Consider the following 19,154-nt stretch of genomic DNA (forward strand, 5'->3'; position numbering starts at 1 on the left):
CGACTTAAAATGTTTGGGACTGGTTTTGTTACCGAACACCTCTGCTTATAAGAGTTTATGCTCGTACGTACTTTTGTTACAGGCACATCAAAAAATTTATAAAAATCTAAGTGCTTCCTACGTGGTTCTTCGTAAAGTGTTTATAACCCAAAAACACTTCCAAGTTTTTCAGTCACACTCCAAAAACTGCTTTTTGTTGAAGTAGTACCAAACAAACTCTTAATTTGACAAATGTTATCTCTCCTATCTATCAAGGAGTTCAAATCTGCTGTTCCCAAATTTGTATCCCCTCTATAAAATCTTGGCATGACTGATTGAATCCACAAAAGGCGATGATTAATTAAAAAATCAACTTGCCAATGTGATGGAAGAAGACAAAGATTCCCATGTCATGAGGGTTGGTGAGTTACTCATTAATTAATTACGATTGAAATTAATGAAACATTAATTTTAAATATAATTCAAACATTGTTTTCTCTACTTCAATTTGAATCTCTTCATAATAATCGTTTCTAATCATTTAAAGCGCGAAATATTAAGATTTTTACGTTTGTAACAGATTATTGTACAAAGCAACAAACTATATATATACCATTTATATTACTCAATTAGTTTTTGGCAAAAAGAATATTACTCAATTAGCTATCAGTGGGCCTGTTGAGTGAGCAGGATTATATGACTTGATATAATTTCATAATCCTCTTTTTCTCTTTTCTACAAATCTTGTGTAATTAAATTTTTTATTTATTTCCTTGTATGACCCTACTAGAGTTTACATATTGTATTATAAATATCTTCTTTTAAAGAACAAAAATATATCAAAAAATATTCGACCCATGTTGTTTGACTCAATACTTATCTGAAAATCTACAAATTTTGAAGGCTAATAAAAAAAATCCATATATTTAGGCCCAAAAACCTAGTAAGCTAGCATGGCCCATCACTACAAAGTCATGACCCAAAAGTAAATATGGATTTAAATTTGGTGGTGCAAAACTTTGTTAGAGAGGAAATGTTTTGGGTTTACCATATCAAACATACGGCATGCTAAGTGACCTCATGAATTGAAGTGCGGGTTCGAACCTCATGAGTTGACTCACACATTGATTCTAACACGGTTTTCTTTGGACACTTTCGCTTTACATTTGTTGTCATGAAACCTCTATGAATCTTACCTAATTGTGGACATAAGGCCAAATTACAAATTATAAATAGACTGATGCTAAGTCTTTTTATGCTATAGTCCTATAGTAGTGGCGTTTTTAGGACGCATGTTTGCAACTAGCTGTTAGTCTAGTAGTATTTATTTTTCCAATATTAGAAAACGTAACAAATTCCAAATTTTTAGAGTTGAAGTTTTACTGTTAGTACTCTGTTGCTAATTGGCTAATTACTGAATTAGTATCTAATAATTTTTTGTTTATTTATCTCCACACCAACAATTGCCAAATAGTCAAACAAGTGGTGCTTGGCATGACTGATCGGATCCACAAAAGGTGATGATTAATTAAAAAAATCAACTTGCCATTGTGATAGAAGAAGACAAAGATTCCCATGTCATGAGGGTTGGTGAGTTGCTCATTAATTAATTATGATTGAAATTAATGAAACATTATTTTTAAATCTAATTCATCAATTTTAATCTCTTTAAAATAACCGTTTTAACCGTTTCACGCACCAAATATTAAGATATTTATGTTTGTAACAGATTATTATGCAAAGCAACAAACTATCCTATTTATATTACTCAATTAGCTTTCGGCAAAAAAAAAAAAAATTACTCAATTAGCTATTAGTGGGTCTGTTGAGTGAGCGGGATGATATGGCTTGATATAATTTCTTAATCCTAATTAAATATTTGGTGGCCTAATAAAATAATTTTAGATGACTAACTATACAAATTAGTTACTATAACAAAACTAACCTTTAATTAATCAAAACCTCATATTTAAACAAGACAATTAAGAGAAAGAAAAAAGAATGATACCTTTAGAAGCAGACTCACTCAGGATTCTCCCAAAAAACCGTAGCCCTCTTTTTCCCAAAAAACACTAAGTTGTAGAGACTCTTTGGGTTCTCTGTGTAGTTTTCACCTCTTCTTTTGTGAGAGCTTTTCATCTCTCCTTTGTGAGAGTTTTATTTGTATTGTTATGACTTGATTTTTTCAAACTTGATCTTTTTATTATTATTATAAGTTTGCAATCTTAGTTGGGATGCCTATGCCAGAGTTTCTTCGATCCTGCCTAATCGTTAGTGGAGACACACCAGATTATCTTAATTTTGATATTTGACCGCTCCGTTATTATAATGGCTCTTTTGTGACTAGTTTGTATTGGTACTTTGTGGCTAGTGGCTTTTTTGACTGAATTATGAATGCAAAACAAGACAATTAAAATATTTCTAGACGGCTTGCCTTTTTTCATGGTAAACTGCATGTTAAAGTGACACATGATATGATGGGGGGGTCTTAGGATTAATTAATCCAACCATGTAATAATTTTTTAGATTATGAAATATGGGTTAGGGAGTTTGTGGATCATCCTAATTATCAAGGTATAACTATTTAAGATTCAATTGTTGACCATGCCAAGATAAGTTGCCGGTGTCTTAATCACCTCTTTTTTTTTTTTAATGTTAATGTTAACTTAATTTCTTAATCACTTCCTTAATTTGGTCATCACTTTTTGTCTCATTTTACGCCACAATTAACGATTCAATGCCATTGCCATCAAATATCATCATGACGAAGATAGGGCAACCCCCCCATCTATCCTAATAATCTTTTTATCCAAAAAAATTTGACCTCAGTAATCTAATCTAATGCCTCTACGGCAATCAGGATGGCTCCCTCTCTCTCAAAACTACACGTGGTGCATGCCCAATTGAATGCTCTCTTTGCTTGGCAAAACATGTTCACTTTTGGCAAATATTCCATCTAATTTTGGTCTTCTACTCATTAAACAACTTGTTCTTCTTCTTCTTTTCTTCTCAATATTCGGTGGTCCTAATTTCAAGAAATTCAGCACGTGATGTCTTTTGAGAAATTGAATAGGCAATATGTATAGGAGAAGATAAATTATAGATTGAAGTGTAATTTCTATTCATCACTTTTAAACCTAGTGCGTCATCAATACCTCACTAATTATATGCCACCCACTACATCCATTTAGTGATGTTTTACTATATGTGACAGTTTAAGAAACCCATCTTCTACGTTCATTTGGGTTTAAGTTTTGTTGTAAGTAGTTGCTCTTAAATAATAATAAAAAATTGAGTAAAAAATGGTTTTAGAATTGTATCTTGTCATCGTATCAATGTAATCAACAGCGGAGTAACATACATGTTTGTAGTTGTCGTGGTCCCCCCGAGTCCATGTAAAAGCCAATAACTTTTAAACACCTGCTGCAATATCAGTTGAAATATAAGACTATAAAACCTTATAATTACAGTATTGACCCCAAAGACAATGTACTAGCTCTGCCACAGAATGTAATTGTTTCCGATGATCATGAACAATAACATAACTGACACACATATTCATTTTTAATATGAATACCAATAATCAATAAATTAATAAAATAATTAAAAAGTGTAAATTAGTACAATATTTATCTGAAAATCTACAAATTTGAAGGCAAAAGCAAAAGAAATTATGTACCATCCAAAAAAATTCCAGATATTTAGGCAAATAAAAAGGTGGGGAAAGCAAGGGAGGGAGCAGATGTGGATCGTGCAGAAGCGTTGTAGGGAATCGGAAAAGGGCCAAAAGAGGAGGAGGAGGAGGAGGAGGACAAGACCCGGTCAAAGTGGGCTTTTACTTTTTCCTTCTTCTTTTTTGGCATTATCGGACCAGACCGATCCCTGTCTATCTGTCGCGGAACAACGCGTACGTACATCATCGCCGTTTGCTGACTCAGCACTACTTTAGATGAATGGATCACCATCTAACATTCTTGCCCTTAGTTTTAACGTAAATCTCTAAACTGCCATTATACATACATGCAAATTTTCCCGTTAGTCTAATGAATATATTTGATTCATCAAATTAGATGCTAGACTTGATAGAGACGAGAAACCAAGAATTTTGGTTCTTTAATATATTTGTTTATTTATATTTTGAACAAATATTCAAAGAAAAAATCTTAGCACTATCTCTCTCAAAAAACACTCTACAGTCGTTTCAATTTGAGAGGGAGAAAGCCATTATTTTTCCTCCCCGCTCCCCTCCTCTCTTCTTCCCCTCTCCCCTTATCCTCTTTTCCCCAATTTCAGAGACATAAGATTTCGCCTATTTGTTTTTGTTTTGTAATGATTTTCCACCACTCATTACAAGCAGAAGCATTTTAGTATCGAATCTCCACATACATCTAGGTGTCAGATCTGTACCACCATCTATTTTGTGGTTTCTTTATATTTGGAATAAGTTGCAGAGACTCTTTGAATTTTCTGGTGTAGTTTTTACCTCTCGTTTTGTGAGAATTTTTTACCTCTCATTTGTGAGGGTTTTATTTGTATTGTTATAACTTATTTTTTTCAAGCTTTATATATTTTGGGTTATTCTGAATTTACAATCTTAGTTAGGATACCTAGGCCAGAATTTCTTCAATCCCGCGTGATCGTTAGTGGAGAAGCCCTAGACTGTCTTAATTTTGATGTTAGATCGCACCGTTATTGTAATGGGCCTTTGTGGTTAGTGCTTATTTTGGATGAATGATGAATGCAATTCCAAAATTTCTTTTATTATAAAATAAAAAATTAAAAAAAAGATACTAAACTTGATATTTTCAACCCAAAAATCCAATATAAAAAGCTTGACATATACCAGCATATATAACACGTGTCAGCTAATTAAGTTGTTTTATTAATTTTAGCAATTCAACTTATAATGCCATTACTTGGTGATGGTGCCATACATGAAAAATAATGAAATAGTTGTAAACACTTGGTCAAATCAAAGATCATAGATAGCTTGTAACTAAAATGAAATCATAGATAGTTGAGAAATTCACATTGGAAGATTACTCTATCTTCTTATTTGATAGAGTAGCATAGTAACCGAAATATAAATTTTATATATGTGTTTAAAACCAATTGATAATTGCTGAAAAAATTTAGGATCTTTTAAATGCATGTGGAATAATTCGTGCTACCAAATATGTTATCTTCCCCATTTTGCTAACACAATACCTTAGAAATTAATTATATAGGAAGGCGAACATTTTGTAAGAATATGTACACATGTATTTTTACACACATTAACCTAAAATAATATAGCCAATTTATTTTATTTTTCTCTGAAGGAAAAAATTAATTGATGGCATCTGCCTCCAATGGGCCATAGATACATGCTTCCTTGATGACAACACAATGTGTATGTAATCTTCATCCAAAGACTTGACTAAATTTGAAACTAATCCATCAACCGTTTGAGAAGAGTAAAATCGAAGCACTTTGTGCGTAATCTATTAATACATTACATAAACAAATAATTACGAAGGAATTCTTAGTATTTTAACCACCACTCGCACATTAGTTATTGAAACTTGTTCTAAAATTCTGTTGCCTTTATCTCTCTTCTTTTTTTTTCTTTCTGTCATTGCTCCTCTTACAGATTCATCATCCATCCTCAGTATTATTATTCTGCATATATTTCACAATGAGATCTTTTTCAAGTAATTAAAATCATTGTATATTGAGGCAACAATATTGAACAGCAACCTAAAAAAATAAGATAGCCGGTAAATAGATGCAGAGAAACACAACCCAAGTTGAAGTAATCAAAGCCAAACTCTATCTTCTCACATGCTAATACTGCGGTTTTTTGGATCAAGATTCATTTGTAAAAACTAAAAACTAGCAAATCAAATTTTACTACCATATTTAAAGCAGCAAATTGGTTTTGTTTTGTAATTCTAGGAAACAGTGAAGGGTAGTCTTGGAACAATATTCCTAGTCAGCTTCTACAAAAAGGAACAAGAAACGGTCTCGCCCCCGACCAAGCCATAGATTTATTTCGCCCCATATATAACTGCAAAACCACCCGACTCCCCTTATCTTTCGAATTTTTACACCTCTCCGTTTCTCCTTTTTCTCTCCTCTCTCTCTGTGTTTCTCATTTCTCTCTTTTTCCCTTTCCAATTCTTCAAATTTAATTCCAGGAGAGAAAAAACGAACACACACACCAGCAAACGAAAACAATCCCGAAAATGGGTGCCACAGATAACCAGGGTTCGTTTCTGAACCGAATCAGCATCCGAAGAAACCAGGTGGTTTCCATGGAAGGCAACCACGAGCAAGAGCTCGAAGACCTCGAACACTTCCAGAAGCACGTCGCTGATCGATTCTCCGACCTCTTATCTCCCTCGGAAGACTTCCCCTCCGACCCGATGCTATCAATTGCATGGGTCCGGAAGCTGCTCGACGTTTTTCTCTGCTGCGAGGCCGAGTTCAAGGCTGTTCTGCTGATGGGTCGAGACCCATCTCAGATTTCCAAGCCCCCACTCGACCGTCTCGTCCCCGAGTTCTTGGACCGCGTTGTCAAAGCGTTGGACATTTGCAATGCGGTCTCGCACGGGGTCGATTCCGTCAGGCATTTCCAGAAGCTGGCTGAGATTGCGGTCTCTGCTCTGGAGCAGAGGCCGATTGGGGACGGCCAGGTTCGGAGAGCGAAGAAGGCGCTGAGCGCGCTGGTGACCGGGATGGCGGTGGAGGACAAAGAAGGGGGTGGAAACAAAGCCACCGAAAGAAGCTGGTCTTTCGGTCGCAGGAGTGGCGTTTCTGCCCCGAATAAAGAGCGGGCTGTGGGGCATTTTCGGGCTTTGTCGTGGGGAATGTCAAAAGGCTGGTCCGCCGCCAAGCAAATTCAGGCGATGTCGAGCAATCTGGTGGCTCCGAAAGGCAATGAGGCCTCTGGGTTGGCCCAGCCGGTTTACATAATGAGCACAATTATGCTGTTTGTGATGTGGATGTTGGTGACGGCGATCCCCTGCCAGGAGAGAAACGGGCTGATGACGCATTTTCCGGTGCCAAGGAATTTGGCGTGGGCTCAGGCCATGATCGGCCTCCAGGAGAAAATCAGCGAGGAGTGGAAGAAGAAGGAGAAGAAGGGCTCGGCTGGCTTGCTCGAGGAGATGCAGAAGATGGAGAAATTGGGGCAGAGTTTGATCGAGTTTTCGGACTCTTTTCAGTTCCCCGCGGAGGCGGAGAAGCTGGAGGAGGTGGCGGCGCAGGTGGCGGAGTTGGCGGAGACATGCAGGAAAATGGAGGAGGGTTTGGTGCCTCTGCAACAGCAGATCAGAGAGTTGTTTCACAGGGTGGTGAGGAGCAGGTCTGAGGTGCTTGATGTTTTGGATCAAGGCGGCAAAGCCTCCGCGCCCGTCATGTAAAGATCAAAACTTGGGTCCTGACTAGTCAAAGACGAACAACAATCGAAGAGTTCAATTTATTGAAGGAGGTGAATTTTGCAATGTTGTTCGTAGTTTCAAATTTGCTCAATGAGCCAAGAACATGAAGTTTTTTTTGGTCTTGCAATGTGAATTAGAGTATAGTTATTAGAAGGGTTCATTTCGGTAGGATTATACATAGCCTAATAGCCAAAGTGCTTCAGCCAGCCTATACAGAATGTGCTGAAGTATGCTTTGCTTATCTACTCTGTTTTTCTTTCCTTGTGTTCTTGGTTGGTTATTTGGGTACAGAAAATCTAACCGAAAAGAGAAAATGTACATACCCAATTAAAGTTGGTGTTTTCTCTTTTTCTATTTGAGTTCTTCAATTCTCTTTTTCTTTCTCCTTTGTCAATATTTGTTCCTCAAGTTCCTGATTGCTAGGGTTCTGCAGTTTCAGCTTTTGCTTTTGCTTTCACCAAACACTTGAAAAATATTCAATTTTGGAGACGTCAAATCATAGTTAAAAAGTCTTGAAGATAAGATGATGCCCTTTAACTACCAACCGAAAGTGAAAAGGTATATAACCGCAATTGGGGCAAAGACAACTTCTATGATTGGCAGTCATCTGTGCCACTTGTTTCACAGGAACAAACCGCAGACCAAGTTGCAGTACTGCTGGCCAAAATGCTAGGTCATCCTGTTTTTTACTACAACTAACTTCTTCAGGGTCATTTGTGGCATTAGAAGATTTATGGTGACTTGGAGGAACCAACACACAGCATATATAAAGTGAAGAAGACACATGGGCTAGGCAAGCCTGTCTGCGACTTGGGTTTTTTGGCATGTAAAAGAGCAAAGCCTGTGACTTTTGAGGCCTCTTACTGATTGCAGTTTCACATTCCCCGTATGACCCACCAACTCTTCAACTTTTGATTCATGAGTGGAAAGCTTAGCTGCAAACTTTTGATTCAACTTTTGATTCATGAGTGCAAACTTTTGTTCTTATTTGCTATTTCCTGGATTTTGGTTTCTGCCATTTTGGTCCATGCAGAGCTCAAGGATAGGTTAGATTGTTGTAGAAGAGCGGGGATTTGGTTTTCCTTTGTCCCCATTGGTAGAACATACTGGCCGTCAATTAACAGCATTGGAATATATTATGGCAGCCACCCCAACTGACAGATATTCCTACTGCAAAGTGAAGGCAACAAAGATTTGAATGCAATAGCGATTCTTTTGTGCGACTGGTGTATACGGCATCACACTCACAAGGATGGTATCACGAGTGGGTCATATCATATGATACCAAATTATAAGCAGCTCTAGTCTTTATGAGAGTAGTGTTACGTGGTCTGAGATGTCATATATAAGAATTTCCCTCAATACATAAGAGAATTAAATTTGTTGGTGTTAGGATTATATATTTGTCACAATCATCAGAGATTAATATGGCTTTTAGGGGAAATCGAACTTTTAATTCCATTTTTAAGGCTTAGCTAAAGGACAAACTATGTGATTTGAGTGAGATATGGGGGTGCTTTAATTGGGTTTGGTCTTGAAACCTAGCTATAAGAAATTGGGATAAATTTAGTTGTATACATTATCAACCACATTTCTCTTATGAGAGTAAGAGAAACTTGTAATATAATCACCCTGTATGTTCTCTCCACACCATTTGACATGTCTCTTTGAGACATATCAATATCAATACACGATTGTTGATCTCAAATTCTTTCGGCCTCTTATTATTAATTAAGGTAATAAAAAGAAAAGTAATATTCAACCTGCCGAGAAAATAGAGCAACTGACGTCTTTCTTAGGATGTGGAAGGATGTGAGGCGTACCAACGTGATGACCTCAATGGTTGTGCGTGTGATTGGTGGGTTGGATCTTGATTTCTAATCAAACGATTGTGGTTGAGGAAAGAACACCTCTCAGCCGTTGGTTATTTTACCTTGGCAACAAGCCTTTTACAAATTATAGCTTAGGGTCGTCGAGGTCGGCAGCCATAATACTTAGGCAGATAGATACTTAGAAAACTAGGGATTTTTGGTGAGGCAAATGGTGCTCAAGAAAAAATTTGAAGTGTAATAAAGAAAATCTTGTTGATATATTGACTACAATGGATGGTGCTCAAGAACTTTGAAGAACAAAGATCTTGATTATATGATTACATGAAATCCTAAGGAAATAAAAACAATTTTGAAAGTGCATTTGAGGAGCACTTCGGCTTTTTTTCGTGGGCCGTGTCATAATTTTTTTATTTTTTTGGTGAACAAAAAATCTTTAAAGGGGAAACAGTGGTATCCCCCTTAAAGCTGAATGGAGCATCCCCCATTGTAGGCCACACACAAGGGAACATTTTCAATTCCCCGAGCTAAGGCATGCCTCATCCTCGCTATCAGCAAGAATTGAACACAAACCCTCCTGCCACAAGCACCACAATGCCAACATATGAGCTACTTGACCTTGAACCACCCCAACACTCTTTTGCAGGTAAAAAATTTGGACCATTTTTCGATTTATGCATGTCATCTTTGCTCAAGGGCCATGCTAATCTTTTCTGTATCGTTCCAATTTTATCGAATGTCTCTTAAAGAACTCCATATCATAAACTTCTTTCTCAGTTAACATACTCCCTTTCGGATTAGGTCGAGACATCTTCTTGGACCTCGGAGTATGACTAAATGGGTCGAGTCGAATCATTTGTGTAGAAGGGCTTGCTTCCTCAAGATCCCTTAAGAAATTGATTAAATAGACTGGACCAAACCCTATTCTAACTTTTAAATTTCACGAAAAGAGGCCCCACCCTTTTCTGTTTCACCTCGAAAAAATCTAGGTCTAAACAACGACTTATTTGCAAATGAAAGCTTTTCAGGAGAAACCAATTTGGTACATATAGCATTAGATTTTTGTATTTTATAAATCAAATGACAATTCATTAATCTCAACAAATCAAACAATACTGTCGGCATGTAGAGACGTGGAACGTTCTCGAATAAATTACGTGGACAGAACCAAACGACGACGTGTCGAGCAATTTACTGGTTTCCAACTTTCCAATACATAACTTATGCACAAGCAAACGGCGCCGTATCACTCCCCAGACATTTGGAAACGTCCTCCATGGCTAATGCAGTGCCTTCTGAAGCCAGCGATTCACAGTTCTCCCTCACTGACCTTTGGATCTTTTCAAGAGCCACCCACCAATAATTAATTAATTAATTTAATTACAGAAAAAAATCTGAAAACAAAGCCACTCTCAGTTCCCAATGTCTTCAGGTTCGAGCTCTACAAAATCAAACCCCACGCTCACTCTCATCTCCATTTTACCTTCTTCAATCTTGATCGTCGTTGTAGAATCCCTAATTTTCTTTAATTTCATTTCTCTTTCTTGCTTGGCAAGCTACAGTTCGCAGACGAATGGCGAACCTAGCCAACTCTGTGGGCTTGAAGCACTCCGTTTCTCTCTGGTTCCCTCATCAATCCCCAGCAGCTCACCGCTCTTCTTCAATCGGATTCAGAACCTTCCGCAGAAGCTACGTCGTTTCGTCTTCATCTTTCTCCAATGAGAACCGGGAGTGAGTCATTCGAAAATTCAGTCTTTTCAGCTTGAAATTTCGCACCGGTTTTTAAATTTTTTGTGGAACTCTTTGTCTTTGCAGGTTTGTGATTGTTGGTGGTGGCAATGCGGCTGGCTATGCGGCAAGGACTTTCGTCGAACACGGAATGGCCGATGGACGCCTTACGATCGTATCCAAAGAGGTAGTGAAATCAAATTTCCCATCCTTTTTGAAATTTTTTATTTGGTTATTGTTATGAAGTTTTGGTGGGTTTTGTGAACAGGCCCATGCTCCTTATGAGCGTCCAGCCCTGACAAAAGGATATTTGTTCCCTTTAGATAAGAAGCCAGCACGATTACCTGTAAGCTGAAATCACACTTGAGTCTATGAATTTTGAGTATTTTCTGAAATATGACATAATGGTCTTTATGGTAATGTTATGGAGTTTAGAGTTTGAAATATTATTGTTATAGGGGTTTCATACTTGTGTTGGATCTGGTGGGGAGAGGCAAACACCTGACTGGTATAAAGAAAATGGGATAGAGGTAAATTTTTATTTTTATTCCTCTTCTTAGCATTTTTCCCAATTTTTGGAACTGCTTTATAAGTAGTTTTTTGCAATGGTGCAAATGTAATGCTACAATGTTGTTGCCTTTTTTCAACTTTCTATTTAGATGTTCTATGAAGATCCGGTTTCAAATATTGATATCGAAAAGCAGACCCTGACTACAAATTCTGGCAAACTCCTTAAGTATGGATCACTGATAGTCGCCACAGGATGTACAGCCTCAAGGTGGGTTTAGATAATTTTTGACAGTTACTGATTAGTTTATATGAATTATAAGTGCTGATAGATTGTACATAGCTAAACTAAAGCAAAGCTGCTTCCTTGACAATGGTTTCAGGTTACCGGAGAAAATTGGAGGAAACCTACCTGGTGTTCATTATATCCGGGATGTTGCAGATGCTGATGCACTAATATCTTCACTGGTAAGCTTGAGATTAATTTGTTTTTAGTTTCTTTCCATGTTGCAATTACTAAATGAAGTGCATATGGAACAATGAAATAGATCTACCTCTTTAAACTTTTAATGCAACTGTTGGATATTGCCGGAGATTAATGGAGAAGTCCCACGTCATTTACACAAGTGTATACTGTTTGACGATTTAGCTGTATTGTTTTGTTGAGTGTCATTTGGCACTTCAAGGCAAACTTGATTGACATAACGCAAGTGTGCTTGCTTTCTACGCTGCAGTACACTATCATGTTCAGTCATAGTGTTTATTCTGCTTTTTCGATGTCTTATGAAGCTTGTGTATTACATGCATATTTTGACACAATATCTGCTTTAGGAGTGTAGTAGTTGTTGTTCCCTTCAATTCATTAATCATCAATTATTTACTTGTAGCATTCAGTTAAATGGTAAGTTATGCAGACCCTGGATAAACGAAGTGCAGACCTTGTAAATTTATTTTAAGAGGTTTAATTTGTTCAATAATTTTCTTTTAGTCAATTAATACCTGGTTACATGCTTTCTTGTAGAACTATGTTTTATTGAGGTTTGGTTTGTTGTTTGGACTAGTAGCATATTCCTTTCAGTAAAATTTCGCATGTTCTTTTCCAGGAGAAAGCAAAAAAGGTGGTTGTTGTTGGTGGTGGTTATATTGGTATGGAGGTTGCTGCAGCTGCTATTGGTTGGAACCTTGATACAACTGTGCGTGCTATATTCAACTTGGTCCTTTTTATGTTTCTTCGGATGATATAACAAAAATGTTCATGAAGCGAAAAAAGTTTTAAATATGGAAAATTAGGATCTACATTTTTCTTCTCTTATTTTTTTATATTTATATATTTCTTTTTGAAGATCGTATTTCCAGAAAATTATCTTTTGCAAAGGCTGTTTACTCCTTCACTTGCCCGGAGATATGAAGAATTCTACCAACAGAATGGTGTTAAATTCTTGAAGGTACTCTCTCTCTCTCTCTCTCTCTCTCTCTCTCCACTTTTGCAAGCTTGACAGATATACTATGTAATAATTTCCATTCGACCTGGATTATTGAGCTCATTTAAGTGTCGACCAGGGTGCCTCAATTAAAAATTTAGAAGCTGGTGTTGATGGACGTGTAACATATGTTAAGCTTGACGATGGATCTACCATAGAAGCAGACACAGTAAGTTTCTGTTCCTACACATCCTTTGCTGTCAGGGTTTTTTCATCATTGTGTCACCTTCCCCATTCATCTCGGATAATAAATGAAGATTTTCAAGTTTTGTGTTCATGAAATTGGAATACTTTCTGTTCTGTTTCTTTCCTTTTTGCAGGTAATTATTGGTATTGGCGCAAAACCTGCTGTCAGTCCTTTTGAAAGGGTGGGCTTGGAGTCCAGTGTTGGTGGTATACAGGTGCATATCCAAATTTATGCTGCCACAAGTTGTGACACACAAATGACATTTTGCCTTCTTCTTTTTTTTGAGCATATAATATCGACATATATACTGTATTATGTATCGTGCACAACCTTAGATAGATAGACCCAGATTTACATGCTAGATTAACTTTATTCTGTTCATATTAAACATATCAGGATTTAGAATCCTGAATTTAGAAATTTAACTTGTAACAACAATAATTTCAAAGTCTGATAGCCAGGATTAGTTCAAGTAGAATGTCTATTTTCTTTTTATTGTTGTTTTGTACTTTGAAAACCAAGGTTGATGGTCTGTTCCGGACGCGCGTACCTGGAATCTTTGCAGTGGGAGATGTTGCAGCATTCCCATTGAAGGTATAACTTTATTTAAATTGAGCAGAAAAGTATTTCTTATCTGAATTCTGAAAGAAAATGTGTTCCACTGAACAGATGTATAACCGTATAGCACGAGTTGAACATGTAGATCATGCTCGTCGTTCTGCACAGCATTGCGTTAAAGCTTTACTGAGTGCACAAACTGACATGTATGTTTGCCTCTCTATATTTGTAGTCTAGTCTTTTAGAATACAAGATGAATTTCATTTTTCTTGATTGCCTTGTGCTGAAACTTCCTTGTTGATGATTTGTGTTACTGCACAAAAATCCAGATATGATTATCTCCCATCTTTCTACTCGAGGGTATTTGAGTATGAAGGAAGCCCCAGGAAAATTTGGTGGCAATTTTTTGGGGACAATGGTAAGAATCTGTGATGCTTGCAATTTTATTGGCTCTAATTTGTATGGTGTTTTTTTTTTTTCACACTGTTGTCATTTTATTGAACAGTTGGAGAGAGCATTGAAATTGGTAATTTTGATCCCAAGATTGCTACTTTCTGGATAGATTCTGGTAAACAATCTCTCTGTCTTTCACACTGTTATATTTTTTAATTACAGCTGAAATGAAAAGTTTATTCTTGCTGTGCTTCAGGTAAATTGAAGGGTGTTCTTCTTGAGAGCGGAAGTCCTGAGGTACATTTTGTTCTGTTTTACTCTCTTTTTTTGCTACACAAGGAACAAACAGGGCTGGGGCTTGAACCCTGACCATGTCGTTGGGGGCCAAGCTTTTGGATAGCAGTAATGATAGAGGAGTCGTAATGATAAGAAACAGATACATGAATTAGTTTTCAAAATGGATTATGTGAGAGTTTTTCTTCTGAAATTTTGTACATTATCAGAAAAGACTGCCAATAATTCAACTAACTATCACACTATCTGTAATTACAAGCATATCTTTTCCTGCATGGCCCTAACACCTCATGTTGTGTTGTCAAGGAATTTCAACTCCTTCCGAAACTTGCAAGGAGCCAGCCTCTTGTTGATAAAGCCAAGCTTCAGAACGCATCTTCAGTTGAGGAAGCTCTAGAGATTGCCGGGTCATCGTTATAGGCTGAAAGATGCAGTATAGCAAGGAAAAGAGCAGCTTGTTTATGTACTGTTAATCAAAACCCGAAAGAGTTTTGCATCTACAGATGTTTAGGTAGAGGACAAAAGCTGTTTAGATGCCCTCATGCTTCATTTTATTTAAGCCTTCCCACACCTGGGTGAAATTTGAGGTGGTAGGTGTAGACAGAGTTGCATAATCGAGGAGTATGCAGAGAAAGAGAGGTTGTATAATTCCTTTGTTAGACAGGTTTTTTACCTGGTTAGTGCTTTAGGAATAAGTCATGCGGCTATCTATATACAGTCAATGTTCTTTACATAATAAATTGACTGTAATTTAGAGGCAGTAAAAGTAACTAGAGTTTACCCTATGGATAAATTCTTCTGAATACTCATCAATAGCAATCAATTGCGACAAAATTTATCCACTTGGTGTTACCATCATACAGAAAAATTTCTTATATCAAACTCATGAATTTAAATATAACCTTCAAATACTACGGTCTAAATCATTAGATTTGTATTCCGAGTAATTAAGAAAAAACAAAATAAGTACTAAACTGTGCAATAACAATTTATTAATGATGTGATTTGATCATATTACTCATATTAATAGTTGGATCAAATTCAGTCAAAGCTGATCAAATTATATCATTGATCTTACTCAGTTTTGAAGTTTACAATTTTTTAAGATAATTTAAACTCATAATTGAAGTAAATCTACCCAAAAAAAGCAAAAAATACAGCCGCTTAATTAAATTTGAACGAAATTATTTAAATTATAATACCAATTATTATTTGAAGAAAACGTTAACACACAGTGGACTGTCACACTCGTGTGTATATTTATATACACCGAAATTAATGGATGCTATGTTTAAAATAAGGGAGATGACATCAGTGCTTATCATGTATGTGGAAACGTTGGTGGCGGGCGTTCGGTTATTCGAACTAAATTATAATATTTGACCAGAAAAATAAAATAAAACTAAATTAAATAATTAAAAGCATAACTTTAAATAGTGAAAAATATAAAATTAAAAAAAATATTGTGGAGTAGATGACAGTAGCCATCGATATCCAAATTGCTATCTTTAATTTTTTTTTTTTTGGTGGTCAATTGCTATCTTTATTTTAGGAGGCAATATTAATTATCTGATGGGATATTATCAAGTTGGAAATTTTTTATTTTATTTTAAATAGTTGTTGTTAGTGTCTGTCAGCCAGAGACTGGTTCCTCCCTCTCTTTTCCATTTCTTAGACACAAATTCTTATGTTGACTTTTCATTTCCATGCTTTAGCTATGAACCCGGATGGTTCTAGAGTACTAGAATTTGTTGAAATAATCCTGCCTAGAGTATTAAACGTTTTTTTTTTCTTCTTCTTCCTTGGAGCATAGGTTTTAAGATGATTTGATTGACTGAACACAGTCGTGCACTTGCATCTCATTACTGAATTGACTAAATTTTCTCATTTCTCAGTATAAGTTTCAAAGAAAAACATGAAAATAAGATATGTATATAATTGACTCATTAAAGTGAGCGCGCGCACACACACACACAAATTTTATACACCCGTCAAACTGTAATTTGTTTATAAGGGAAAGCAAATCATTGCATTGCATGTAAGAACTATCTACTTGGCATTATTGAGAGAAGGATCTAACTTAATGAAATGTGTGTGTGATGTTTTCGCTATCATAACTCAATTTATTTTGTAACTTATATAAATCATGAAATTAAAAGAAAAATTAGAATAGACAACGCATGATAGAGGAGAGAACCACCAAAAATTGGGCTACTCGTAGACACACCTATTCTTTATGGAGTTCAAACTTTTGAAACAAATTCAGCTTCTTGCTCCAATAATGAGATGAGATCAACTAATAATATTTTCCCCAAACCCTAAGTCACGACGAAAGGTCACAATCCCTTGCACTACCTAAACGTACAACACCCCACAGCCTGAGTAGGTAGACAAGTACAAGCAATCGGGGCACAGAGGAAACAGTGCGAGAGCGAGGACCACGACTGATTGGTTCCTTGTCCAACAAGGCAAGCCCTTCCCGTCCATTTCCAACTTTAAGTACTTGACTTTTGGTTTGTTGGCTTTATATATTAAACCCGCGGCAGGCTTGGGCTCATTGGTCCGTCCGTCTTCCTCAGGACTTTTCCCCTCTTGACTCCTCTCTGTTTCTTCTTCTTCTTCCTCCTCCTCCTCATAACCCTTTGCCCAGTTGGCTCAGAACAATTTTTGATTAGTTTTTGTTACTATTTTATTGTTCTTGGTCAGAGCTCAGGACCCAATTGAAAATGAAGGTGTAGTTTCTCACTTTGCTTTCTAACCCAATTTTTTATGCTTTAGTTTCATTCCTTGTTGATGCAGCGTTTTCTGCAACTCTCTGTTTTTTATTTATTTATTTCCTTTCAAAGATTCATGGGTTGATGGCAATATCTTTATCTGATATGCCTGATATCATATAGGTAATTAATTTTTAAAGACCTCTGCCTTTTATCATTTCAGAAAAATGAAACATCCTTTTCTCAACTTTTTTTTCTTTTCTTTTTGTCTGATTTTGTTTCTTGTTTGGACTTCAAACACTTTACCATCTCTATGAACATGCATGGTTTTGGTGACTGGTATCAGAAGAAAGCATTGATTTTTGGTCCGAGAAGGATTGTTTTGTTCCTTCCATTTTCGTATACTGATTGAAATTTCTTTTTCTTTTTGCAGAAGGTGGTATTGAAATTGGATTTACACGATGACAGGCAAAAGCAAAAGGCCTTGAAATCAGTCTCCAGCCTTACTGGTATGAACTAGTTAAGCAGATCAGTTTTTGTGTTTTTGGCTCCATCTGAACTTTTGATTCTTTGAATATAACGTACGTCAAATGCTTTCAATTATTTTAATTTTGAGTACATATTGGAGCATCCATGTAGCAGATTGTGACTGGACTCGAAAGAATTTTCAGTCATATATACTTTATTGAAATTTAATATTTCATGCACTTATTGGACTCTGTTTTTCCTCTGTTCTGTGATTTTTGCAGGCATTGACTCTATTGCTATGGACATGAAGGACAGGAAATTAACCGTGATCGGCGACATAGACCCGGTCGATGTGGTAGCCAAATTGAGAAAATGTTGGCACACAGACATACTAACAGTTGGACCAGCAAAAGAAGAAAAGAAAGATGATAAGAAAAAAGATGAAGGCAAGAAGGATGATGATAAGAAGAAAGACTCAGTTGCTGAGCTTGTCAAAGCCTACGAAGCCTACAATCCTTACATGACCAAGTACTACTGTGTGCAAAGTGCAGAAGAAAACCCTAATGCTTGTGTGATATGTTAAATTAATTTTGCCATTTAGGGCCAGTTAATTGAGGATGGTGAGTATGGCATGCAGTTTGATCATGTATTGGTAAGGCATCTGATCTGAATCATGTTTTTGAACCAATTGGAGGCCAACCAAAAGAACAGTCTGTGGTATGTACAGTAGTACAAGTAGCTTGAGAATAAGTGTTTGAAACTTTCAAGCATTTTGGTAGTGCTTGATATTCATTTTGGGGTTTTCCAAGTTTGCTGCAAATTGATCAAGCTAACATAATTAATCATACTTAGAACACTGTTTATCCACAGTTAACTTACCTAACCTCTATCAGATTCATGTTTGTTTTGATCTCTCAACTTCTTGCTAGTGCAGTGCCAATTTAATCTGTTTAAATAAAAGGTGGGATGAAATCAACTTTTGTTTCTTTGACAAGTAGTTGAAGCTTTATTTTAAAATCCAAAAAGGACAATGATGCTACCAAGTAATTTCTTATATATTGGAATAATTAATTTGAAATCTGTGGGATCAAGAAACCCACTTGTGTTTTATCAGGAACAAGCAGTGGCAAACAACTCAGTTCCAAACCCAGAAAAAAAAAAACAACCAAGGGCGGTGGCAAACAATAAATTTCACTTCCAGAAGAGACCAAAGCTTATGTTGAGTACTTTTCACAAGTATTTATACACATAAATGCATGTCATACATATTCTCAGTACTTTCAGGTTAAATTCAATACATCAGAAGAAGAAAAAATAATTGCAGACTTGCAGTTGGCCCACATCCATTTTGAACAACAACCAAATGAAAGCATGTCAATTTATTTTTTATTCATATGACAAATATACCAGCAGCAATATGGCTGTTAACCATCAATTTCTTACTGTAATGTAGCTGGAGCAGTTTCTAAATGTTACCTTGTTACTCACAGTTTTTATTTATTTTGGGGGGTGTTCAAAATTAGCAATCTGAGATTGAAAAAAGTTAAGAGATAGTCTTGTAAGTGGTAACTTGAAAGGGCAACTTTGGGATG

The 19,154-nt window shown here is 36.3% G+C and overlaps 3 protein-coding genes and 1 non-coding gene across 4 annotated transcripts; 3 read left to right on the forward strand and 1 right to left on the reverse strand.

The window, feature by feature from the left end:
- The first annotated feature begins 6,012 nt into the window (after window positions 1–6,012).
- LOC117627840 lies at window positions 6,013–7,757 on the forward strand. The gene has a single exon (XM_034360101.1). The coding sequence runs from the start codon at window positions 6,207–6,209 to the stop codon at window positions 7,383–7,385; it is 1,179 nt and encodes a 392-aa protein (XP_034215992.1). The 5' UTR covers window positions 6,013–6,206; the 3' UTR covers window positions 7,386–7,757.
- A 2,124-nt stretch (window positions 7,758–9,881) lies between these two features.
- Window positions 9,882–9,984, reverse strand: LOC117629427. Its single transcript, XR_004586089.1, has one exon. It is a non-coding gene; the product is annotated as a U6 spliceosomal RNA (small nuclear RNA).
- Window positions 9,985–10,468: 484 nt separating this feature from the next.
- Window positions 10,469–15,165, forward strand: LOC117628822 (monodehydroascorbate reductase, chloroplastic/mitochondrial). Its single transcript, XM_034361354.1, has 17 exons — window positions 10,469–10,664; window positions 10,795–10,963; window positions 11,048–11,147; window positions 11,229–11,306; window positions 11,419–11,490; window positions 11,620–11,738; window positions 11,851–11,935; window positions 12,571–12,660; window positions 12,811–12,912; window positions 13,028–13,117; window positions 13,269–13,349; window positions 13,658–13,729; window positions 13,805–13,899; window positions 14,023–14,111; window positions 14,199–14,261; window positions 14,343–14,383; window positions 14,687–15,165. The coding sequence occupies exons 1-17, from the start codon at window positions 10,655–10,657 to the stop codon at window positions 14,798–14,800; spliced, it is 1,470 nt and encodes a 489-aa protein (XP_034217245.1). The 5' UTR covers window positions 10,469–10,654; the 3' UTR covers window positions 14,801–15,165.
- A 1,764-nt stretch (window positions 15,166–16,929) lies between these two features.
- Window positions 16,930–18,419, forward strand: LOC117628220 (heavy metal-associated isoprenylated plant protein 39-like). The gene is made up of 3 exons (XM_034360613.1): window positions 16,930–17,112; window positions 17,528–17,603; window positions 17,844–18,419. Exons 1-3 carry the CDS (start codon window positions 17,107–17,109, stop codon window positions 18,143–18,145), a joined length of 384 nt encoding a protein of 127 aa, XP_034216504.1. The 5' UTR covers window positions 16,930–17,106; the 3' UTR covers window positions 18,146–18,419.
- The last annotated feature ends 735 nt before the right edge of the window (window positions 18,420–19,154 follow it).

The sequence above is a fragment of the Prunus dulcis genome, chromosome 5, assembly GCF_902201215.1.
Source record: "Prunus dulcis chromosome 5, ALMONDv2, whole genome shotgun sequence".
NCBI classification, from domain to species: Eukaryota; Viridiplantae; Streptophyta; class Magnoliopsida; order Rosales; family Rosaceae; genus Prunus; species Prunus dulcis.